The sequence below is a fragment of the Phyllobates terribilis genome, unplaced genomic scaffold (assembly GCF_046119375.1).
Source record: "Phyllobates terribilis strain yellow unplaced genomic scaffold, ASM4611937v1 Scaffold_4__5_contigs__length_816908805, whole genome shotgun sequence".
Classification (NCBI taxonomy): Eukaryota; Metazoa; Chordata; class Amphibia; order Anura; family Dendrobatidae; genus Phyllobates; species Phyllobates terribilis.
The window spans coordinates 619097787-619123805 of record NW_027362764.1 but is presented as its reverse complement, the minus strand read 5'-3'; the positions used below and the strand labels follow the sequence as shown (position 1 = coordinate 619123805).

Genomic DNA, 26019 nt, shown 5'->3' with positions numbered 1-26019 from the left:
GAAAAACCTGGAGCCGGCCCTGGGTGAGAGCAATGGCAAAATGAAAAAGTGACCAAAACAACAGCCAAAAAGGATGAGAACAGAGAAATGGTCTGTGGTCACCACCTGCAGAACCGCTCCTTTATAGGGGGTATCTTGCTAATTGCCTATCATTTCTACCTGTTTTCTGTTCCATTTGCACAACAGCAGGAGAAATTGATTCACAATCAGTGTTGCTTCATAACTGGACAGGTAAATTTCACAGAAAGGTTGTTGACTTAGAGTTATATTGTGTTGTTTAAGTGTTCCCTTTATTTTTTTGAGCAGTGTATAATTCTTCTGTGAGTCATTTATGAAAGTCATATTGTGGCTCTAAAATAGTTTTGGAGACAGGAAGTCACAGACAAGTTGAAGAAATGTTTTTGGTAATGTGGCCTGTCTGTGAATTCATGTTGTGTGACTTGAGTTTCAGGGTACAGAAGCCCTAGCCTAAGTAGTCAGGAAAATACACATGCCAATCCAAATAAAGGAAAGGGTCTAATAACCAGATAATCCGTATGGACTATACAAGAAGCTAAAATGAAAATAGAGCAGACCAAGAGAAAATTTATCACAGAATAGATGATAATTATATGGATTACTGTGAGCCCCTGCCACTGAGACCACAGCATTAACAAAGTAGGGGGTCCTGAGCCTCAGTTCCAGAGGAAATTGAATAGAGCTTGTGCCCTGCTATTCCATTCAAGGTCCATGGAACTGGTCCTATACTAGTGTTTGGTGAATAACCCAGTTGAGGGGCACCAAACATTCAAGCATTTATCACCTATTCATTAAGTCTTTACTTTCTATCTTTCCAGTTTTGCTGAGGATCCATTAAGTTCCCATATAGGATCTCTAATGCTGACCTCCTGCAGTGATATCCACAGGAACATTTGCCACTGTAGATATCATTGCAAGACAGGACTGTGGGATCCACACATTTCGCCCCTTGCACTGAAAAGGGTGAGGTTCACACCTACATTCACAGCTCTTGTTAACTTACACTGCAGATATACTTTGCAGCATGTGCATGAAATTTCTTAAAATCTCATGCACTATGCTGACACAGTAAAAAAGAAACTGTGGGTTTTCCGCAAACAAACACAAAGCGGCAAATGAGGAAACTTACCCCTAGTGTCTGCCCCAAAAATATTGCTATAAAACTTTTTTTCGTGGACTAGGCCACTTGGAGTCCATAAGGTTATTAGAACAAACGTATGCTAAACATATAGACAGGACTGGTTGTGTACATATTTCTGCATTATTTGTGTTCTCATTATTTCTGATGTGGTCATAGACATGGGAATAAAAAAAGTCCTATCCCTCAAACTTAGTACTCAACAGGCAGCACCACAGCCGCAAAATCAATATGAAGAAATACAATTGTTCTGAGCCTAGCTGATTTGGAATACATTCAGTCATTACTATCCTAAAACAGATATTAAGAGAAGAAGCTAAAGTTAAATGAAAACGGGAGAGGCAGTTATAAAATGTAACTCACAATGTAATAATCAGATAAAGCGGGATCAGGATTCATTTTATGAATTTTAATGGGTTTTGTAAGTTTGTTAGAGCTACTGGATAAAGAAAAAATTTAGCTAATAGGAAATTGAACAGTATATAATAAAAGTGTAAAAACAAACAAGGATTACATACCAAAACCTTATAAGACCACTTTTTATTTTTATAGTAGAGTAGAGCATAAACTGTATAATGCAGGAAGTGTTGTTTCCTTTAGGGTCTTGAGGATCACTCTGCATGGAGGTTACTATACGTTTATGGTCTCTCATCCAGTTAGGGTATATACAATAATGCTATCACTGTAAATACTGTCTACATAACACATAGACATACTAAAAACCTGTGTGTATAAACAAACACACCAGTGGAAAACCACCTGTATTGCGGCAGTGTGCACACAGTGCGATTTAATAGTCAGTGACCCAAGAATGTCCAACTTAAAGTTTTTATTGTCCAAATAACTCAGACAGTGAAGGCAGCTTTATCCTCCGGATCACAGCCGGGTTGTCCACAATAGTCCATACAAACAGAACACTGTTGCTGTGGACGATCGCACCTCCATATCACTCCCAGGTGTGTCAGAAGCTTTGCCTTCCTGGGGCTCTCTGTTCCCTTCACAAAGGCCTCTATAGCACAGAGCCTCCTGCTCTGCAGCTTGCAAACTAAAGACTGACATACCCAAACCTTAGCTGCAGGTTTTTAAATGAAAACTGTGGACATGAGCCACTTCTAAGACCCGGCTGGAGGGAGTGGACCGCCCCACTGCCATTCTGTAGTCCACTCCAAGAATAAAAGCCCATGCCGGGTTTTACTAAATCTGCCTTGGTCAAATAGCTTGACCAAGTCCAAACTTACTTTTATTCTGCACTGCAACCACAGCTATGTCTGTGACTGAAATGCACTCCAGCGGGTTCAATACGCCTCTATGCGCATCCTGGGGGATACATACCGTTCCTCGCATATAATTCCCCTCACTGCCTCACATATCCCCCCTCTGTTCATACTTGTGGGGTTGAACACCTGTCACCATACAGGGTGCCCGTAACAGGGCATTCGCATTTCACTGCGACTTCCCAGCCTGATGTTCCACCGAAAAACTAAAATTTTGTAGGCACAGGAACCATCTGGTGACCCGAGCATGCCTCTCCTTTGCATTTCTCATCCAGACGAGGGGCGAATGGTCTCTCGCCAGAGCAAATAATAGTGTAGGGACTCCAAGGCCAACTTAATAGCCAAGCACTCCTTCTCCACTACGCTATAATTTTTCTCTGCCGGGGTAAGTTTCCTGCTCAAGTAGGTGACTGGATGTTCATCTCCGTTCCTGTAACGGGTCTGGGAGGCGGAACCTCTGAGCAACTATACAAGGGGGCGGTCCTTGTAAGGAAGTGGGTGGCGCCCAGGGAAGATGGGCAGGTAGTCACAGCAAGTGACCGGGGCAGTCTCTGGGTAAACGGGCAGGAGGTCACGGCAAGTGACCGGGACAGTCTCTGGGTAACGGGCAGGTGGTCACGGCAAGTGACCGGGACAGTCTCTGGGTAAACAGGCAGGAGGTCACGGCAAGTGACCGGGACAGTCTCTGGATAACGGGCAGATGGTCACGGCAAGTGACCGGGACAGTCTCTGGGTAAAGGGCAGGTACGACCTGTGACGGCTGAGCCTCCAGGTAGGCTAGCAGGCGAGTAGCAGATGTGTGCTCCCAGGTGAGCAGGCGAGAGTCTCTGCACAGGCGGGTGGTCACAGCACGTGACGGCGGAGCCTCCAGGTAGGCTAGCAGGCGAGTAGCAGATGTGTGCTCCCAGGTGAGCAGGCGAGAGTCTCTGGACAGGCAGGTGGTCACAGCACGTGACGGCGGAGCCTCCAGGTAGGCTAGCAGGCGAGTAGCAGATGTGTGCTCCCAGGGGAGCAGGCGAGAGTCTCTGGACAGGCAGGTGGTCACAGCACGTGACGGCGGAGCCTCCAGGTAGGCTAGTAGATGAGCGCTCCCAGGTGAGCGGGCAAGAGTCTCTGGACTGGCAGGTGGTCACAGCACGTGACGACGGAGCCTCCAGGTAGGCTAACAGGCAGGTAGCAGATGAGCGCTCCCAGGTGAGCGGGCAAGCTGGTCCATAGACAGACTGACTGGTGTCGGAAGGCAGACCGTCGGACCTCAGGCTAGCAAGCAGGTAAGCGGATAACAGGCAGGAATCAGACAGCAAACTGGCAGGAAACTGGCAGGTAACTGGCAGGTAACTGGAAACGGGACCTGAGGGCTGAAGCAGAGTAGTGAACAGTGCAACAACATTGCTCGGGCACCTCCATTTTGGAGGAGGTGCCTTATATATGGAGGGATCCTCTGGCCATTGGCCGGGTACTCCTTAGGGCGGCGCGCGCGTGCGTGCTCCCCCTCTCTTAAAGGGGCCGCCCTAAGCACGGTGACCGGGGGAGAGCGCGCGCTGCAAGCAGAGCGGGAGGAAGCCGCCGGGCACGGAGCAGAGAGGTGAGGGGAACAGCGTCCCTGCCTAGCAGGAGGCAGGGACGCCGACGCTACAGTTCCCCTCTTGTGACAGTACCGCACCTAGGCCTACCTCTGAGGCATCCGTTTGTATGATAAAGTTTTTCATGAAGTTGGGGCTGATGAGGACCGGCTGTCCACACAACGTTAACTTCATGGACTGGAACGCTTCCTCCGCTTGAGAGTTCCACCGTAACATAACCGACTTCTTACCCTTTAACAGATCGGTTAGAGGTGCCGATCTCCCAGCAAAATTAAGTATAAATCGGTGGTAGTACCCAATAGTGCCAAGAAATGCTCTTACCGGTTTAGTAGTAAGAGGCCGGGGCCAGCTTTGAATGGCCTCGATCTTGTTTATTTGGGGTTTGATACCCCCACGGCCAATCATGTACTCTAAGTACCGGGCTTCCTCGAGACCTATAGCACATTTTTTGGGGTTTGCTGTTAACCCTTGACTCTGAGTGAATCTAACAGCGCTTGTACCTGGGACAGTTGGGTATGCCAGTCGGTACTAAAGATGATGATATCATCTAAATATGCTGACGTGTACTTTTGATGTCTGATGTCCATCAACCTCTGGAAGGTGGCCGGGGCCCCATGTAAATCAAAAGTAGAGATGAGCGGTGTTCGACTCAAACTGTTCGCCAATCTCAAATTCTAGCTGTTTTGGGCAGTGTTCGAGTCGTTCGACGAACGCAAATGATTTGCAAAAAATTTGGCTGTTCGAGGTTATGTTCGATAACTGTTCGTGCACCAAAAGCATAACTGGATTTTTTCACATCTTGCAGGGATTGTCTGCCACTCACTGTAATGCGACAGCCATGGTGGTTGTGGCATTACAGTGGTTGCCCAAATCGATGGGAACAGTGCTCACAGTGAAACAAGAAAAGCCGGCAATTCAGCAGCGGCATACACCGGTACCCGACAATTTAGAACAGAAAGAATAGAGCATCACACATAGATTAGATAGATAGAAACATGTCAGTCACATATATAATAAGTACAGTGACAGTGTTGGTTACTGTACTTGTCATTTAGTATTAAAGGATTTATTTAAAAAAATAATAGTGTTTTCATGCACCGTCTCTTTGAAAAAGCCAGCCGGCAATTCAGCATCGGTACCCGATAATTTAGAACAGAAAGAATAAAGCATCACACATAGATTAGATAGATAGAAACATGTCAGTCACATATATAATAAGTACAGTGATAGTGTTGATTACTGTACTTGTCATTTAGTGTTAAAATAAAGGATTTATTAAAAATGATTATTGAGAATTCTCCCACGCTGTCAGTGAGGTGCATGAGGTGAGCTGAGTTCATTGGACATGACCTCGGCTCATCTGGATGCTGTCACAGCTAGACACTGAGGAGCGCAAGCATGCCTGCGCTTCTCAGTGTCTGCGGCATGGCAAGCTGGATGGCAGCTTTCAGCTGCGATCCAGCCTGTCATGTGAATGTAGCAGAGCTGGAGCCGTCCTGGGAACCATGGAAAGGTAAGGATGATGTTGGTTTATTATTTTACTTTTATTGCAGAAGACATTGGCTTCAGCTGGAATGGGCGTGATGGTAAGTATGGGTTAATTTAGAACATTAAAGAATTGTGTGTTTATTTCAATTAAAGGACTTTATTCTGGGTGTTTGTGTTTTTTTTTAACTTTGACTATGGGGTTAGTAATGGGGGTGTCTTATAGACGCCTCTCCATTACTAACCTGGGCTTGATGTCAGCTGGCATTATAAGTTGACATCAACCCCAGCCCTATTACCCCACTGCCACCGCTACAGGGCAGTGGGAAGAGCGAGGCTAAGTGCCAGAATTGGCGCATCCATCCATGGATGCGCCATTTCTGGGGCGGCTGACGGCTGGTGTTTCTAGCCTGGGCAGGGGCCAATATTCATGGCACCCTTCCTGGGCTATATTCATGGCACCCTTCCTGGGCTATTAATATCAGCCCCCAGCTGATATTCCCCCATTTTAATAGCTAGTAAAGGCTAGGTATTCAGCTGGGGGCTGATATTAGTAGCCTGGGAAACTCCGTGGGTATTACCCCCTTCCCAGGCTTCAAACATCTGCCCCAGCCATCTGCTTAACCTCCGCTAGAGACTAAAATTACGGGGAACCCCACGCCAATTTTTTTTTAAATAAATCCTTTATTTTAACACTAAATGACAAGTACAGTAATCAACACTATCACTGTACTTATTATATATGTGACTGACATGTTTCTATCTATCTAATCTATGTGTGATGCTCTATTCTTTCTGTTCTAAATTGTAGGGTACCGATGCTGAATTGCAGGCCGGCTTTTTTAAAGAGACGGTGCATGAAAACGCTATTATTTTTTTAAATAAATCCTTTAACACTAAATGACAAGTACAGTAACCAACACTGTCACTGTACTTCTTATATATGTGACTGACATGTTTCTATCTATCTAATCTATGTGTGATGCTCTATTCTTTCTGTTCTAAATTGTCGGGTACCGGTGCTGAATTGCCGGCTGGCTTTTTTAAAGAGAGTGTCTTCTGAGCAGTTTGTCAGCTTTTGGACACCTTTGAAGGTGTTTTCTATGTGTTTTTATTTGCCTGCCATTGGTTTTAATGGTGTTCGACGGTGTTCGACAGTGTTCTAAGGTGTTCGACGAACAGTTCCACGAACATCCCGGTGTTCGACGAACCGAACCGAACCCAAACACTACGGGGGTGGCTCAACACTAATCAAAAGGCAAGATGACATAGTGATAGAGGCCCTCTGGTGTTACAAAGGCGGTCTTTTCTTTTGTCGTTTCTGTCAGTGGCACCTGCCAGTAACCCTTGGTCAGATCGAGCATGGTGAAGTACTGGGCCTGCCCCAGTCTCTCTATCAGCTCGTCTACCCGAGGCATTAGATAAAGGTCAAATTTTGACACCTCATTCAATTTTCGGAAGTCATTACAAAATTGTAATGATCCATCTGGCTTCGGAATCAGCACAATGGGGCTAGCCCACTCACTCCTGGACTCCTCGATGACTCCCAACTGGAGCATTTGTTTCACTTCAATTTGTTTCATTTGTTGGATGACAGAGGTGCAGCCGGGTAATTTGTAGAATACGTCCGTATTTAGCTGCACTAATCTCCGAGCCTCCCGCTGCTGCTGCTTAGTGAGAGAGTCCCTTATCTTTACCTCTCCTGCGGCCCCCTCCTGGGCCGGCGTTGTAGGGTCCACAGACGAAACGACCAGAGTCGCATCCATAATCATACATTCCCGGTCTTTCCAGGCTTTAAGCAGATTCACGGGATATAACTACTCAGGTTTCCTCTTCCCGGGTTGGTACACTCGGTAATTCACCTCTCCAACCTTTTAACGGACTTCATATGGCCCTTGCCACTTGGCCAAGAGCTTACTCTCTGCAGTGGGCACTAATACCAATACTTTCTATTATATGTTTGGCTCTGCACTGCCTGATCATACAGGAGGTGTTGCTTTACTTGCTACATGCTCTATTACACTCCTATGTGGGGTAGGCTCCTTTTGGCTCTTTGGCTACATCCATCAGACCCCTAGGATACCTGCCGGACAGTAGCTCAAAGGGTAAGAACCCAGTGGAAGTCTGTGGTACCTCACGAACGGCAAACATTAAATAGGGCAGTAGCATGCCCCAATCCCTCCCGTCCTTGGAGACCATCTTTTTAACATGGACTTCAGAGTTTTATTAAACCACTCGAATAAACCGTCGGTCTGTGGATGGTACACCGACGTGCGCAACTGTTTTATTTTTAGCAGCTTGCACAGTTCCTTTGTCACCTTGGACATAAAAGGAGTCCCCTGATCCATAAAGATCTCCTTAGGCAGCCCAATGCGACACAACATGGCAAACAACTCCTGGGCAATAAGTTTAGCCGAGGTGTGGCGTAGTGGAATAGCCTCTGGGTAACGGGTGGCATAATCGACGACCACAAGTATGTGTTGGTGGCCACGAGCTGACTTTACAATGGGCCCCACCAAATCCATCGTAATTCGTTCAAAATGTACCTCTATAACTGGCATAGGTAACAATGGGCTACAGAGCTTGCGGTGTGTGTGGTCAGCTGACATTCCAGGCAAGATGGGCTTGGAGAGTAGTGAATATTCATTTTCCTTAATAGCGCTCACACTGTACCCGCAGCGTGGCTCCAGCAGCAGCCAGCAGTCAATGTACCTGCTATTAAAGTCCATGAATATACACTACAACCCACTCCCATGGGTTGCAGTGAATATTCGTGCACTTTAATAGCGGGTGCTTCTAAGTACTAACCATGCAGGGTGCCCAAACTTTCACATCAGGCCATTTTCCTTTTTGGAATTTTTAAAATGTAAAAGATGAATATATACTGTATTACCCAAAATACAAAGGAAATGTGTCATCTTTAACTTTAGGCCTTTTAGAAATCATGTCATCTTCAACTTGCTTAAATGTTCACAATAACAGTAATTTTGGCCAGGGGCGCCCAAACTTTTACATGCCACTGTAAGAAAATCATGGATATCTCTGGAATAAAACATTGGATCGCAGATATCAAGGTATCATTTTATTCAGCTTCCTCTGACCTACATGCCCACATAGGCAGCTTTGGAGGGTTGATCCTACTGATAGATTCCATTTAATGTATGCGACGTGGGTCCCAAAAAACAGTCCACTGTTTCCCTTGTACTTATCAGACCTCATTCATTAAAACTGTCTTACAGTAAATCATTTTTTAGTAGTTATATTTTGTAAAAAAAAAATTGAGGACTATTGATTTTTGTAACAAAAATACAAATCCATGTGATTTTTCCATGATAGATCCATTCTAAGTCTTTGATAAGAAAAAACCAACAAACCTGATTCTCTTTTTTTTGAGAATTTTTTAGCATTGAAATAAAGGGCAATAAGTATAAACAATATAGAACAAACGAGTTAAAATTTGGAAGGTTTTTGTTTAATGGCAGCACATATAATGTTACTGTGCTGTTAATGTAAAGACTGAGAACATTTAAATGTAGTTCTTTAAAGAAAAATTAGCAATTGGAGTGAGCAGAAATTTTTATAAGGCTCATAAACAAGTTTTGAGTATTTAATAAGCAAATTAAAAATAAAATGAAAACACAGTGTTTATTGTAGAGGAACTGTTATGGTTGTGTGAACAACATAAGATAAAGCATGTGTAGAATATTAAGTCATATCAGCTAGTGGCCTCCTGATGTTTTGTACTGAGACTGTGAGAGGAAAGACAAAACATCTATATTTAAAGATATGTCTATGTTTTTATGTATTAGTACAGTGTTTCTTATCTGTCCTGGCTCAGGCACAGGCTCTTGGTTCCTTCCCCTAGGGGCAATTACCTTTGTGCAAATCTGCAGTGAGTTACTGTGGTAAAACAGTAACCTTTGATAGCATCACCCAAGGCCTTTTAAGGATGACTCAGACATCTCTGTGCTGTCTGAGTATTCAGTAAGCATAGCATTCAGTTATCATGTATACCTGAGAAGTTTGCTTCACTATCCACTTCACTCATTTGGCTAATCATCTCTTCAGCTTGTTTATCAACTCTCTATCACTTCCTAGCTTAGACCTGCAGTTAACCATTCATCTGCTGTAAGCATGAAAAACTCTACTCTGCTAATACTGGTGTTGTTTACAGTTACAACGCTGCTGCACATATGTTTCTCTGCAAGCAAGTATCCAGTTTGCCTGTTCATTAAAGCTGTCCTGCGGGTGACCAATTATCTGTTGATTGCACACATTACTGCCATTGACCATCAGTCGGTCAATAGCATACAACACAGGAACTATTAATTTGCACCGTCTTGGATTCAGTATACATATTTTATTCTTGAATGTTTTCACAATCCTCAATGTCTTCTGGTGTTTTCTGTTCCTATTGTGTGTTTGCCATCTTGCCTATCCTGCTGTACTGGTCCTCACTGATAAACTTGTCATATGTCAAGTCAAACTCTGCTGTGCCATCACACTTGGCCTGTGTTAATCACCCTGATCTATGGCTTAGGGTATCAACTAGTCATGAGCGATTTTTTTTTAAATCCAAACTTACAACTTAAATTTGACACAAATATGGCACATTCGAGTTTGTGATGGAAAGGCGAGCAAATTTTCATAAATTCGGGAAAAATCGGCAACGTTCGGCGAATAAGTGTGGGAACGTGATTGCGGGGTGATTACAGCGTTTTTAACAGTTTTGCTAGCATAGTACTTGTGTATGATGAGCGGGGGGGGTGTGGTAGATGAGTGGGGGGGCTAGTGATAGCTCAGAACAGGTCAGATCAGCGGCGTGCTTGTAATTTTTTTTTCTTCCTGTAGGCGGTAACTTTAAGTCAGGAAAGCGCGGCTAGCCAATCAGAGTGCAGGAAGTATCCACACTATCCAGACATAAGGGCTTCTGCAATTGGCTGCTGAAATCATATGTCCTCTCTATATAAAAAGAGGCCATGTTCCCTCAATGCCATTTTATGCATGTCACTGGTGACAGACGCTGCTGCTGATTGTGCTCCTGTTTAATGAGAGATATTAGCTAGATAGATGGGCGCCTGTTTGAAAGTCAGATAGTGTAGATAAGTCCCCTGCTGTGTACCAGTTCAATCGAGCTTACAGCACATTTTTTTTTTCTTGTGCAATTAGTGAGATTCTGACAGAAAGAGCAGGGCACATGCCATAGAACAGTGTTGTGTACCGATTGTATTGTGCTCCATGCAGGAGTATACCTTCAATCGATTTTTGTACTTGCTAATGTGATAAAGCAAGCAAGCCCTTGTAGGCCACTTTTTGATATTGTGGGGTTGAAATTCAGCTGCCTGCAGACTCTGCAGAGCTTCTGAGTGAAGAGCACAAAAAACTTTTTTTTTTATTTGCTAATGTGATTGTGCAAACTGTGTTAGCCCAGTTTGTCATTTTTTTGGTGAGTAAAATTCAGCTGCATGAACAGTAAAACAAATATATTTTTTCAGTTGGCAGGCAGAGTCCACAAAAGATTTTTTTTGTGTTGCAAACGTGATACACTCTGCTAAAAGCCACCTAATATTTTAGTAGTGGTGAACTTCAGCTGTTTTCAGAGTAAAAAAATTGATTTTTTGTTTTGCTAGGCAGAGTACACTAAAGATTTTTTTGTCGCAAATGTGATACACTCTGCTAAAAGCTACCTACTACAATAGTGGCGTTGAAGTTCAGCTGTTTTCAGAGTAAAAAAATTGATTTTTTTTTTTGTCTTGCTAGGCAAGAGTTAAAAAAAAATTAATTTTGTTTTGCTAATAGTGTGCTCTTACCACAGTATCTGAGCAACATGAGTGGGAAAAAGAGGTTGTGGTGGAAGGGGAAATAGGCTTGGTGTTCAAGGTATACTGTCATGTCCTATCCGAAGACAACTGACAACTTCTGTTAGTGGACGGGCTACTCCACTCCATTTCTTTGGCAGCCGCACAGTGATACACCTTGTTGATAAGGGTCAGAAAGAGCAGGTGCTCCAGTGGATGGCAAGCGCTGCTTCAAGTGGCCTTACCTCTTTTCCTCCACCTCAACATCACACACAGTACAGTCCACAGAGGTGGCACCCCAGTTACCCTTGCTTCCCCCCACGTCACAACTGTCCAAGTGCCCAACTGACTGTAGCTAACCACAGATGGGCGAGTCTGTACAACTGTTCACCCTTTCATATTCCATGGGCATCAGAAGTGTATTCCAAACATTCAGAGAGTTAAGAAAAGGAGGAAAGCACCTGCACCGATGCCCAAAATTTTTTTAGGTTGGATTTGGGGCAGAATGGAGTAGGATCCGAGCTGGTTCCTGACCCTTGTCACCAGACGTTAATCACCGGGGAGGGAGGTGATCCTGTAGAGACTCAGATACCTGGCGCCCATGTGGACTATACTGTGCTGTCAGGGCAACAAGAGGAGAAGGGTCACTTTCAGGGTGAAGAATGGGATAACACATTGAATGATGACAAGGTTGAAGATCCTACTTGGTGTGAACCCAGAGTCACGCAGTCGAGTAGCTTTATCTGAGGAGGTGGAGGAGGAAGACAAGGAGGTTACCTTTCGCCCTAGGGCACAGACACGGAGTGATGCAAGCACGAGGAGCACTGCATCCTTAGCCAAAAACTGTGGCTGAGGCCAGCAGCTGTCGCGGGTCTGCAGCTCGCAGGGGTGGCAAGGGTTGCCTAGCCTGGGCCTTTTTTGTCACCGCAAAGGATGAGCCAACTCACGTTATCTGTAAACTTTGCAATAAAAAACTCAGTAGAGGGAAAAACTGTAATAATTTGACTATTACATGTATGAATATTCACATGCGCAAACAACATTCGGTACGCTGGAAATCTCACCGCTGAAATGTGGACCAGCGGACCTCAACAACCATCAGCTGCCCCATCAACTGCATCTGCTGCTTCTTCTTCCTCCTCCTCTGTTACTGTGCCAAGTCTTGGTATGCAGTTCTCCCACTGCAGAACTTCCGGTTCTCTACCCGCTCCAGTCAGGCTGAGTGAGAGCCCGTCAGCTGTAACTGAAGTGGATATGCCTGCTGTATTTGTTTCACCGACCAAACCACATGTTTCTCAATCCACCGTAACATCTGTGCCTGCACCTCACTCACAGTCCAGCAGTTTTTCCGTTTCACTGCACTCAGCCCTCTATCAGCACTGCAGCCAGCCCTCAGTCCCGCAGTTGTGGTCACGTAAAAGATTGTTTCATCCTACACATGACAAAGGTAAGAGGTTGAACTCCACCATCTCCAATCTGTTGGCCCCAGAAATGCTGCCTTTCGGCCTAGTAGATACAGACGGTTTCCGAAAGCTGATGGCTGTCGCAGTCCCCCAGCACTAGTTGCCCAGTTGCCATTACTTCTCTAAGAAAGCTGTGCCTGCGCTACACCAGCATGTCGCAGACAACATCACCAGTTCCTTGACTAAATCTATGTCTGCCAGGGTGCATTTCACCACAGACACTGGACGAGTAAGCATGGCCAAGGGCACCTTGCTGACTGAGCACTGGGTGACTCTGGTGGCAGGCAGGGAAGGGGCTGCTCCACAAATCTTGGAATCCCCAAGGCTTGCAGAACAAACCTCTGTATTTCCCACTTCCTCCACTGCTTCTGCGTCCTCCACCTCCTCTAGGGCCTCAACCTGCGCACTCAACCTCTGCCTTAACGTTCCAGCAGTGCAGAGCAAATCCACACCACCTCCGTAGTGCGCAGCCAGGGCTCACCGCAATCAGACAGTCTTCAAATTAATATGCCTTGGAGATCGCAGTCATACAGCTGAAGAGTTGTGGACAGCTCTCCAGGCTCAGTTTGAGCAATGGCTGTCTCCGCTGAACCTAGAGTCAGGGAAGGCCGTGTGCGATAATGGTGTGAACCTGTTGGCGGCCCTACGCCGAGGCAAGCTCATACACGTGCCTTGCATGGCTCACATTCTCAACCTGGTGGTACAGTGATTTCTCCGCCACTATACCGGCCTGGATGAGCTGCTTCAGAAATTACGGAAGCTGCCTGCTCACTCCCGCCAATCGCACCCCTCATGTCATCGACTTGCACCAATACAGAGGTTTTTCTTCATGCCAGTTAACAGGTTGATATGCGATGTGCCGACGCGGTGGAATGCCGCTCTGCACATGTTGCAGCAACGAGCCCTGACGCAGTATGTCATGTTGTATAGCCTTGGCCAACGCCGTACGGACGTGGGGCATATCACGTTTACCGAGTGGGAACAGATTAAGGACCTCTACACTCTTCTGCACAGTTTTGAAATGGCTACTAAAATAGTTAGTGATGAGCGAACATGCTCGCCACTGCTCGGTACTCGCCCGAGCATCTCACTGCTCGAGATGCTCAGCGCTCTGCGAGTATTTCCTGGTTGCTCGAGAGGGAGCTCGGGTTCCCTCCCTGCATGTGTTACAGATATTTCTACAAATAGCCCCAGGTATCAGGGTCCAGGGATAATTATTTTTTTGATCTTAATCCTGATTATTTGGTTAAAAAGCAATCCAGAGAACACAGTTTTTCTCCTCCATTTGCTTGTTGTCACAGCAGAATGCAGCCAGATTCTTTCCACATTACAGCAATAAAAATCCAGAAAATTGTAGTGAACGTGGAAAATCTTGGCCTCCATTTAAATTTTGTTGCAGTGTGTCAGTGAAGTTATTGACACAAGGTCGGTCTGAAAAATAGTAACCTACAGGCCAGCTATTTAAAACTATGGATTTCTGTCACACGTATCACACATATAAATGTGCTCCAAATTCAGCCATTTCTGGCCTCCATTTAAATTTTGTTGCAGTGTGTTAGTGAAGTTATTGACACCAGGTTGCTGTGAAAAATAGTAGTAACCTACAGGCCAGCTATTTAAAACTGTGGTTTTCCGTCACACATATCACATATAAGTGTGCTCCAAATTCAGGCATTTCTGGCCTCCATTTAAATTTTGTTGCAGTGTGTCAGTGAAGTTATTGACACGAGGTCGTCGTGAAAAATAGTAACCTACAGGCCAGCTATTTAAAAATGTGGTTTTCCGTCACACGTATCACATATCACTGTGGTTCAAATCTAGCCATTTGTAGTGAACGTTGAAAATATTGTCCTTCATTTAAAATGGGCAAGGCGCGTGGCAAGGGGCGGGGAAACGGACGTGATAGTGATGATGGTGCATGCAGAGGACGAGGCCGAGGCCATGGGCAAGCTGAAATTGTGCCACAACAAACACCCATATCTTCTCGCTCGACCTTCCTGTCCAATTAATAGGGGACCGCAGAACACCACTATTGAACACAGAGCAGTGTGAAAACGTTATTGGTTGGATAGCAGATAATGCTTCCAGTCACTTTGCCACCACCACCACCCTGTCTTCCACACAATCAAGTCTCAGTAGCCATAAGTCTGGACTGCATATTCCTCACCCTGATCCTCCTTCCATACCGAGTGCACAGAGACAACTGATCCCACACTTGGACACTCAGAAGAGCTGTTCACTTTTCCATTTATAGATTCGAGCCTCTCGCCCGGTCCACTTGAAGCGGGGCAAGAGGAGATTGCATGTAGCGATGCCAAATATTTGAGCAGCCGAAGTCACACAAAGGTGACGGTGGGAAACTGTTAGAAGAGGTGGATGATGATGAGATACAATTGCCAGAAAGTTAGGAGGAGGACCAGGGTGCGGAAGTGGAAGATGAGGTGGTGGACGATGAAGTCACTGACCCAACCTGGCAAGGTGACATGCAGAGCGAGGACAGCAGCACACAGGGGGAGGGAGGCGTAGCACCACAACAGGCAAGAACAAGCAGTGTGGTGGCCGCAAACAGAAGGAAGGCAACAGTTCCCCGTAACATCAACATGACGGAAGTTGCCAGTACAATTGTTAGGTCTTCCCGAGTCTAGTTGTTTTTTAAAGACTCTGCAGATAATGGCAAAAAGGCCATTTGCACCACCTGCCAGGCCAGCATCAGCTGGGGTAGCAAAACTAGCAGCCTGACCACCACCAGCATGATCAGGCACATGGCAGCAAAGCACCCGGCTAAGTGGGCTGAACCCCAGGGTCCAGCAACAGTGTCTGCGGGTGACACCACTGCTCGTTCCGCTGTGGTGCGTGCATGTCAATCCCCTGTCCATGGCGCATGCCAAGATGCCTCCCACCCTGCACCTGTCATTGATCACTCTCAACTAGCACCATCAGCAAGCACATCCACGTCCTTGTCCCAGCTCAGCATTCAGTTGTCCCTACCCCAGTCCTTGGAACGCAAGCACAAATACGCAGCTAACGCCCCACAGGCCACACCACTAAATTCACACATTTCGCGAATGCTTGTGCTCGAAATGTTGCCTTTTAGGCTTGTGGAGACGGAAGCTTTCCGCAACCTGATGGCGGCGGCCGGCCCTCGATACTCGGTCCCCAGCCGCCACTATTTCTCCCTGTGTGCCGTCCCCGCATTACATGAGCACGTGTCCCACAACATTAGCCGTGTCCTCAACAACGCAGTTACTGGGGAAGTCCACCTAACCACGGACATGTGGACAAGTGCTTGTGGGCAGGGATGGTAGATTTCATTGACAGCACACTGAGTCAACATAGTGGAAGCCGGGACCCAGTCAGACCTTGGGATGGAACACGTCCTCCCGACGCCGAGGATTGCGTGCCCTGGGTCAATCAGGGTTTCCCCCACATTCTACAGCTCCTGCACCTCCTCCTCTTCAGCATCCATCTCCGAAATGACCACATCAGTCGCAAGCTGGAAGCACTGCAGCACTGCCTCGGTCAAGATGCAACAGGCTGAGCTGAAGATAATTTGCTTACTTGACAAACCACACAACGCTGAAGAGTTGAGGACGGCTCTGAAAGAGCAGGCAGATCTGTGGCTGACACCGCTGAACCGACAGCCAGGCACGGTCGTGTGTGATAATGGCCGGAACCTGGTGGCGGCTCTGAGGCGAGGCGAGCTCACACAAGTACCATGCCTGGCCCATATGCTTAACATCGGGGTTCAGCGGTTTCTCAAAACCTACCCGGATCTGTCAGATCTGGTTTTCAAAGTACGCCGCCTATGTGCCCATTTTTAGAAAGTCAGCTACAGCTTCCGCAGCTATTGCCGTGCTTCAGCAGCGTTTGCAGCTTCCAGCTCACCGACTGGTGTGTGATATCCCTACGCGTTGGAACTCTACATTGCTGATGTTGGGAAGGATTTTTGAGCAGAAGAGGGCAGTTGTTGACTACCTGCATCAACAAGGCCGTCTGTATTCAAGTCAGTCACCACACATATAACCTCAGGAGTGGACATGGATGTCAGACATCTGTACCATCCTCCAAAACTTTGAGGACTCCACCAAGATGGTGAGCGGCGATGACGCCATAATTAGCGTCACCATCCCGCTTCTCTGTCTTCTGAAACACTCTCTGCTCTCAATTAAAGAGGATGCATTGCAGGCGGAGCACGATGAGATGGAGCAAGGAACCATACAGGGTGATTACACACAGCCCAGCCTCATCTCATCCCAACGTGGATTGGGTGACAATGAGGAAGAGGAGGAGGAGGAGGAAGAACAGGAGCTAGTTTCCTGTGCTATAGATGGTACTACCTGCACAACTGTCATATCTTCTGTTCAGCGTGGATCGCCGAGGACAGGGATGAGGAGGAGGATGAGAAGAGCATGGTCAGTCGTTTTCTTGGTGAGAACATGGACGTCTTGCCTGTTAGCAGTCTGTTCAGACGGTACAGCAATTGTCTTATAATTATTGGGTATCCAAGCTGGACACGTGCCATGAACTGGCTCTCTATGCCTTGGAGGTCCTGGCCTGCCCTGATGCTAGTGTTTTGTCAGAGCGGGTTTTTAGTGCCATAGGTGGATTTATAACCGATAGGCGCATACACCTGTCAACTGAAAATGCTGACAGACTGACTCTTATAAAAATGAACAAGGGCTGGATTGGGCCAGACTTCTCAACACCATCGAATGATAGCAGCGTAACTTAAGCTGAAATACAGTGTCTTTTTTTGGGGAGGTCCAACTCTATTCCCATGCACCTCAGTCTTCACACCCAGACATGGGTATATGCTTCCTGATTTTGTCTATTTGCTCTTGTCCTCCTCCTTCTCCGCATACTCATCCTCTACCACCATATCGCCACCATATGTTCCATATCAACATATCTACGTCTCTTGCAAGGGACATTGGAGTTCCTCCAAATTTTTGGCTGACTTTGCTTCACTGCATAGGAAAACACTATGGGAGACCCACTTCCTAATAATGGGAACATTGTTTTTAGGAGGCTCTCTGACCTCTACGTCTCTTGCAAGGGGCATTGGAGTGCCTCCAAATTTTTGGTAGCCTTTGCAGTCACTGCATCCACAATAACAGTATAGAAGACCCACTCGTTAATAGCCGGCTGATGGCTCTCTAACAATAGCATGGGCCAACTGCTGGCCCTTTAAGAATAGTAAGGGCCACCTGATGGCCCTATAAAAATAAGTTTGTGATTTTCAGAGTCCCTCCATCATAAATTAAACAGGATGTGTCTGATAATGTGTCACACACCACATGGCCAGATAAGGTTGTAAAATGTTAAAATGACATTTCCCGGTTAATGCATTTGTCTTGGTTGAAAGCAATGCAAAAGTGCAAAAACGCATCAAAAACGCTACGTGTGAACATAGCCCAAGGTGTTGAGGAGCATTTTTGGTTTTGGTTTTTTATTTTGCCTTATATACAAGTCATTACCCTGGAAAGAATTTTCTTTAACATATTTCCCAGGAAAATCCATTTTGGTTTTGTTTTTGCATGTTTTATTGTGAATTCGTAAAAGTGGCATAATACCTCTGACAACATTGTTGACAGCTGTGACCTGGGAGTCAGAAATGCTTCCAGGGGTCTTCCCCATGCTGTTCCCATGTCATTTGAGCACTGTTCCCATTGATTTGGGCAATTTTTAGGCCCTCTGCAGACCGCCGGGGGGAGCCGCCGGAAAAATGCTTGAGTTTCCCATAGACTCTATTGAGCTCGTTACTCGGACTGAGCACTAGAGCATTCCAATTTGCTCGACCCGAGCACCGAGTACCCAAGCATTTTAGTGCTCGCTCATCACTAGTGAACACTCCAGGTTAGGTCTCCATCTCCTGGGTTGGATGTAATGGAAGAGGTGTCGTTCCTAATTTTACAATTTCTACTGTACTGAAATTGATGCCACTTTGCTCGTGTGTGCCACAAATTTTTGGAAATGTCCGGAATCCTGATTGGGTCTCCATCTACTGGGTTGGCTGTAGTGGAAGAGGTGTCAGTCCTCATTATACTACTTATACTCTTGTTAAAGTGATGCCACTTTGATGGTTTTAGGCCCAAATGTTTTCAAATGAATGGGTCTCCATCTACTGGGTTGGCTGTAGGGGAAGAAGTGTCGGTCCTAATTATACAATTTCTACTGTAGTGAAATTGATGCCACTTTAGTGGTTTTAGGCCCAAATGTTTTCAAATGTGAACACTCTTGATTGGGTCTCCATCTACTGGGTTAGCTGTAGTGGAAGAGGTGTAGTTCCTAATTGTGCAATTTCTACTGTAGTGAAATTGATATCACTTTGTTGGTGTCTGCCACAAATCTTTGGAAATGTGGGGAATCCTGATTGGGTCTCCATCTACTGGGTTGGCTGTAGTGGAAGAGGTGTTGTTCGTAATTCTACAATTTCTACTGTACTGAAATTGATGCCACGTTGCTGAGGTTAGGCCCTAATTTAGGGAAACATGAACACTCCAGTTTAGGTCTCCATCTCCTGGATTGGCTGTAAGGGAAGAACTGTCAGTCCTAATTATACTATTTCTACTGTAGTGAAATAGATGCCACTTCGGTGGTGTTAGGCCATAATTTAGGGAAATGTGAACACTCCCGATTGGGTCGCCATCTACTGGGTTGGCTGTAGTGGAAAAGGTGTCGTTCCTACTTGAACAATTTCTACTGTAGTGAAATTGATGACACTTTGTTGGTGTCTGCCACAAATTTTTGGAATCGTGGGAAATCCTTATTGGGTCTCTATCTACTGGGTTGGCTGTAGGGGAAGAGGTGTCGTTCCTATTTCTACAATTTCTACTGTAGTGAAATTGATGCGACTTCGGTGGTGTTAGGTCCTAATTTTTGGAAATGTGAACACTCCTGATTGGGTCTCCATCTACTGGGTTGGCTGTAGGGGAAGAAGTGTCGGTCCTAATTATACTATTTCTACTGTAGTGAAATTGATGTAACTCTGGTGGTGTTAGGCCCTAATTTAGGGAAATGTGAACACTCCTGATTGGGTCTCCATCTACTGGGTTGGCTGTAGGGGAAGAAGTGTCGGTCCTAATTATACTATTTCTACTGTAGTGAAATTGATGTAACTCTGGTGGTGTTAGGCCCTAATTTAGGGAAATGTGAACACTCCTGATTGGGTCTCCATGTGCTGGGTTGGCTGTAGTGGAAGAGGTTTTAGTCTCCTTTACAATAGTTATACTTTAATGAAATTAATTTTTTGGTGCAGATATTGTTCTCCACACAGTGGTACACAGACCTGATAAACTCAAAATTGGTATATAAAGCAGACTACATCTCAGCTTAAAATAGTTTGGGGCAGATATTCTTCTCCACACAGGGGTACACAGACCTGATAAACTCAAAATTGGTATATAAAGCAGACTACATCTCTGCTTAAAATTGTTTGGGGAAGATATTGTTCTCCATACAGGGGCGTAAAAAAAAGGTTGGGTACGAGTAGCTTGCTAACCCTTGGCTGTACTGTGCTGTCAGGACAAGAAGAGGAGGAGGGTGACTCTGAGGGCGAGGAATGGGATAACACATTGGATGATGATGAGGTTGTATATCCAACTTGGTGTGAACCCAGAGTCACGCAGCTGAGTAGCTCATCTGAGGAGGTGGAGGAGGAAGACAAGGAGGTTACGTTGCAAGCACGAGGAGCACTGCATCCTTAGCGACAACCGTGGCAGTGACCAGCAGCGGTCGGGGGTCTACAGCTCGCAGGGCTTTTTTTTGACACCGCAATGGATGAGCCTGCTCACGTTATCTGCAAAGTTTGCGATAAAAAGTCAGTAAAGGGAAAAAGTGCAATAATTTGACTACTACATGCATGAACCTTCACATGCGCACACAACATACGTTACACTGGGAATCTCACCGCGCTAAAATGCGAACCAGTGGACCTCAACAACCATCAGCTGCCGCATCAACTGCATCTGCTGCTTCCTCCTCCTCTGTTACCATGCCAAGTATTGGCACGCAGGTCTCCCATCGCAGAACTTCTGGTTCTCTACCCGCTCCAGTCAGGCTGAGTGAGAGCCCGTCAGCTGTAATAGAAGCGGACATGCCTGCTGTGTTTGTTTCACCGAGCACACCACATGTTTCTAAATCCACCGTAACATCTGCGCCTGCACCTCACTCACGGTCCAGTAGTTTGTCCGGTTCACCGCACTCTGCCCTCTCTCAGCACTGCAGCCAGCCCGCGGTCCCACAATTGTGGTCACGTAAAAGATTGGTTCCTCCCACACATGACAAAGCTAAGATGTTGAACTCCACCATCTCCAATCTGTTGGCCACGGAAATGGTGATCCTAGGCCCTACTTTTTTTAAATGTGAAGACTCCTGATTGTGTTTCCATCTGCTGGGTTGGCTGTAGTGGAAGAGGTGTCGGTCCCCATTATAATACTTATACTCAATTTAAATTAATTGTTTGGTGCAGATATTGTTCTCACAGTAGAACACATGATAAAATAGAAATTGGATTTCTTTCTACCTTGGTATATAAAACAGGCTACATCTCAGCTTAAAATTGTTTGGGGCAGTTATTCTTCTCCACGCAGGGTTACACAGACAGTATAAACTCAAAATTGGTATATAAAACAGACATCTCAGCTTAAAATTGTTTGCAGCAAATTTTCTTCTACACACAGGGGTACACAGACCTGATAAACTCAAAATTGGTATATAAAGCAGACTACATCTCAACTTAAAATTGTTTGGGGCAGATATTCTTCACCACACAGGGGTACACAGACCTGATAAACTCAAAATTGGTATATAAAGCAGACTATGTCTCAGATTAAAATTGTTTGGGACAGATATTGTTCTCCATACGGGGGGGGGGGGTTGGGTATGAGCAGGTTCCTGACCCTTGACTGTACTGTGCTGTCAGGGCAAGGAGAGGAGGAGAATGGTTATGAGGGCGAGGAATGGGATAACACTTTGGATGATGAAGAGGTTGTACATCCAACTTGGTGTGAACCCAGAGGCACGCAGGTGAGTAGCTCATTTGAGGAGGTGGAGGAGGAGGAAGACTAGGAGGTTACATTGCGTCCTATGGCGCAGACACAGAGTGATGCAAGCACGAGGAGCACTGCATCCTTAGCGACAACCATGGCCGTGACCAGAAGGGGTCGTGGGTCTGCAGCTCGCAGGGGTGGCAAGGGTTGCATAGCCTGGGCCTTTTTTGAGACTGCAAAGGATGACCCAGCTCACGTTATCTGCAACCTTTGCGATAAAAACTCAGTAGAGGAAAAAAGGGTTATAATTTCACTGCTACATGCATGAACCTTCACATGCGCAATCAACATGTGTTACTCTGGCAATCTCACTGCGATAAAATGCGGACCTCAACAACCATCAGCCACCCTATCAACCGCATCTGCTGCTTCTTCCTCCTCCTCTGTTACCGTGCCAAGTATTGGCACTCAGGTCTCCCACCTCAGAACTTCCGTTTCTCTACCCGCTCCAGTCAGGCTGAATGAGAGCCCATCAGCTGTAAAGGAAGTGGACATGCCTGCTGTATTTGTTTTATCAAGCACACCACATGTTTCTCAATCCACCGTAACATCTGCACCTGCAACTCACTCACGGTCCAGCAGTTTGTTCGTCTCACCATACTGGGCCCTCTCTCAGCACATCAGCCAGCTCTTGGTCCCGCAGTTGTGGTCACATAAAAGATTGTTTCCTCCCACACATGACAAAGTTAAGAGGTTGAACTCCACCATCTCCAATCTATTGGCCACAGAAATTGTGGTGTCAGGCCCTAATTTTTTGAACTGTGAACACTGCTGTATGGCTGCTTTTTTACTGAGGAGGTAACCAGAGAACCTGGAGGAAACACCCGCAAACACGGGGAGAACATACAAACTACTTGCAGATGTTGTACTCTATCATCTTAAAGGAGTTAGCTCATTGTCTAGGAGACCGACCACCACTGCTGTCTACTTTGGAAGCTTCAACACAATGTTCACAAGGTGTCACGGGTTTACCGTGACAGAGAGGAGCCAAAAGACAGCAGCATCTGATTCCTCCCACTCCTGCTGTCATTGGAAGCCTTTCGCCTTTATATTAATCGGTGCAGGGGTTAATCTGCTCAGTTGTAATCTTCTGGAAGCTTACCATGATTTAGGCTCTCAGCAGATTTGTCCCGGCATCTCCCCTACTGTGTACCCCAACACAGCAGACTGTCGCCTACCGTGGAAACATTGAAAAGGAAGCTGAAGATCCAGTTCTTCTGACAAGCGTACAATCTGTGGTAACCATCGCTCCAGCATACCGCTGCACGATTAGCTTTACCCTGATCTACTGTATCCTCACCCATGCCTTGTACATTGTTTGTGCGCCCTGGCAGGCAGGGTCCTCTCTCCTCTTGTACCAGTCAGTGACCCCTTTTCACATGTAAAGCGCCATGGAATAAATGTCACTGTAATAGTAATAATAATATAGTACTTGTACTCTGGGTCAATTGATGGCACTTTCCTGGTGTCTACCCCTAATTTCATGTGTTTTCAGCTTTGGGGCCCGTTTGAAGGTGTTGTATATGCTTTTTTTTGTCCCCCCATTGAATCCTATGGTGTTCGGAAATGTTCGTTGAATGTTCGACGAATAAATTCGACGAATGTCTAAATATTCGGAGAACATTTCCGAACCGAACATTGAAATGCTCTCTCATCTCTAGTATCAACCTCACTTGGTGAACCCCTAATATACAGTCAAATCATCAAGTTACAAACACACTTACCTGGATAAATCATGATGCCATCTTCAACGACTGGAAGCTCACACATCAGTTCCCTATTTCCATGATTTTTTGACAACCATTTGTTGGCTTCAAAAGTAAACATTTTTCCATTTTTCATTTTCTGTAGAATTATCTAGGAAAATGAATTAGGCATGATTTAAAAAAAAACGTTTTCATTTTATTTAATTTTTTTTTAGTAATTAGGTCAAATAGAGTGCTCTTAGTCACAAAAAAAGAGTAGAAAGATTTTTCCATCCAGCAAAGTGAATTAAAAGCAAAAATTCTTTACTGTGATTTCAATAAAATACTGACACCTTTCAAGTCTGTCTGACTCTTAATCATAGATTCTGTGATTAACAACCTCTCTCTCTTATAAAAATATATCACTGTCTGGGTTGGTAATAGCTGTGGAATAGTGACATACAGACTGCTGCTCCACTACTGTAGTATTCAACTGCAGGAAAGAAGAAGTGAATGAGCACCAGCTTTCTCCTGAGATGGTATTGACTCTGGGCAAGCCAGCACTGTCAATAATAACCAGAGGGAGAGAGGCAGGGAATCCAAACTTATGGCGGGAGTTGGGGAGAAGGGGGCCGAAATGGGGCACTGAAGCTGCTCAGCCACTCCAAGGATGCACTGAGCTCTCTAATTAGCATATTTGAATAAAGATCAATAGTCCCCCGTATTACTATATGCTCACTTTAAATTGTGTTTTGGGATGACAGACTCTGTTTAACCCCTTTACCCCCCGAGGGTGGTTTGCACGTTAATGATCGGGCCAATTTTTACAATTCTGACCACTGTCACTTTATGAGGTAATTATTCTCTAACGCTTCAAAGGATCCCCCTGATTCTGAGATTGTTTTGTCGTGACATATTGTACGTCATGATAGTGGTAAAATTTCTTTGATAACTCTTGAGTTTATTTGTGAAAAAAAATGGAAATTTTGTGAAAATTTTGCAATTTTCAAAATTTTTATTTTTATGCCCTTACATCAGAGAGATATGTCACACAAAATACTTAATAAATAACATTTCCCACATGTCTACTTTACATCAGCACAATTTTGGAACCAATTTTTTTTTTTATAGGGAGCTATAAGGGTTAAAAGTTGACCAGCAATTTCTAAACTTTCCAACAAAATTGACAACACCACAGGAATTTTTGGAATGTGGAAGAAAAAAATGAACATTTAACTTTTTTCACAAAAATGTTAATTTAGACCCCAATTTTTTTATTTTTGCAAGGGTAACAGGAAAAAATGGACCCCAAAATTTGTTGTGCAATTTCTCCTGAGCACGCCAATACCCCATATGTGGGGGCAAACCACTGTTTGAGCGCACGGCAGGACTCGGAAGGGAAGGAGCGCCATTTGACTTTTTGAATGTAAAATTTGCTTGAATAATTAGCGGACTCCATGTTGCTTTTGGAGAGCCCCTGATGCACCTAAACAGTGAAAACCCCCCACAAGTGACCCCATTTTGGAAACTAACCCCCTCAAGGATTTTATCAAGGGGTATAGTGAACATTTTGAACATTAGTTTTGAGCGCAAGTGCTTGCTACTTGAGTTTGCATCAGATACTCAGGTATGCATCATGTATCGCGGGTGCTCAAGTGACATGCTCGATTCCCCGCCCACATGTTTCACAGTTATTAGACACCCAAAAAAAAACAATATGCAGGGATCGCTCATTCATGGCAGGCAATACCCGCAAGGTTTTTTTGGCTGTATAACAGCTGCAAAACAAATGGGGAGGAGACTTGAGCATGTCACTCCAGTACCTGCAATACTCGGTGCATACCCGAGCACCCGATGCAAACTCAAGTAGCGAGCACTTACACTCAACATTAGTCACCATATCGTCGTCATTTTTTTTCTTTACTTTCGAAAAAATCCCAATCCTAACCCTAGCACAACCCTAACCCTAACCGAAGAGTTTATTTTTTACGCCGTTCCTCGTGCTGTATAAGTGATTAGACCCCTTTATTCTTCGAGTCAGTGCGATTACAGAGATACCAGATTCATATCGGGTTTTTTTTTATTATTGACAGCTGTCACACACTAAAAGACGCTTTTTTTTTGCAAAGACTAGTTTTTGCATCGCCATATTTTGAGATATATAATTTTTCCGTATTTCGGCTGACAGAGTCATGTGACGGCTTGTTTTTTGCAGGACAAGTTGACGTTTTTATTGGTACCATTTTTGGGCACGTGACATTTTTTGATCGCTTTCTATTCCGATTTTTGGGAGGGAGAAATAAAAAAAAAACAACAATTCCAGAATTGTTTTTTTTTATCTTTTTTCTTTTATACCGCTCCGCGTGTGGTAAAATTGATAAGGCGGCATTATTCTTCGGGTCAGTATGATTACAGCGGTACTACATTTATATTCTTGTTTTAGATTTTGGTGCTTTTACACAATAAAAACTATTTTCTAGAAAAAATATTTTTTTTTGTATCTCTTTATTCTGAGAGCTATAACT

General features: G+C 45.1%; 1 protein-coding gene across 2 annotated transcripts in view; it reads right to left on the bottom strand.

The window, feature by feature from the left end:
• Window positions 1-26019, bottom strand: part of RP1 (RP1 axonemal microtubule associated) — a 1013486-nt gene that overhangs the window by 592660 nt on the left and 394807 nt on the right. For both annotated transcript variants that reach the window (XM_073679301.1, XM_073679302.1), the window contains exon 20: window positions 23534-23666. In XM_073679301.1, coding sequence (XP_073535402.1) covers window positions 23534-23666 — 133 coding nt within the window. The remainder of the gene's footprint in view (window positions 1-23533; window positions 23667-26019) is intronic.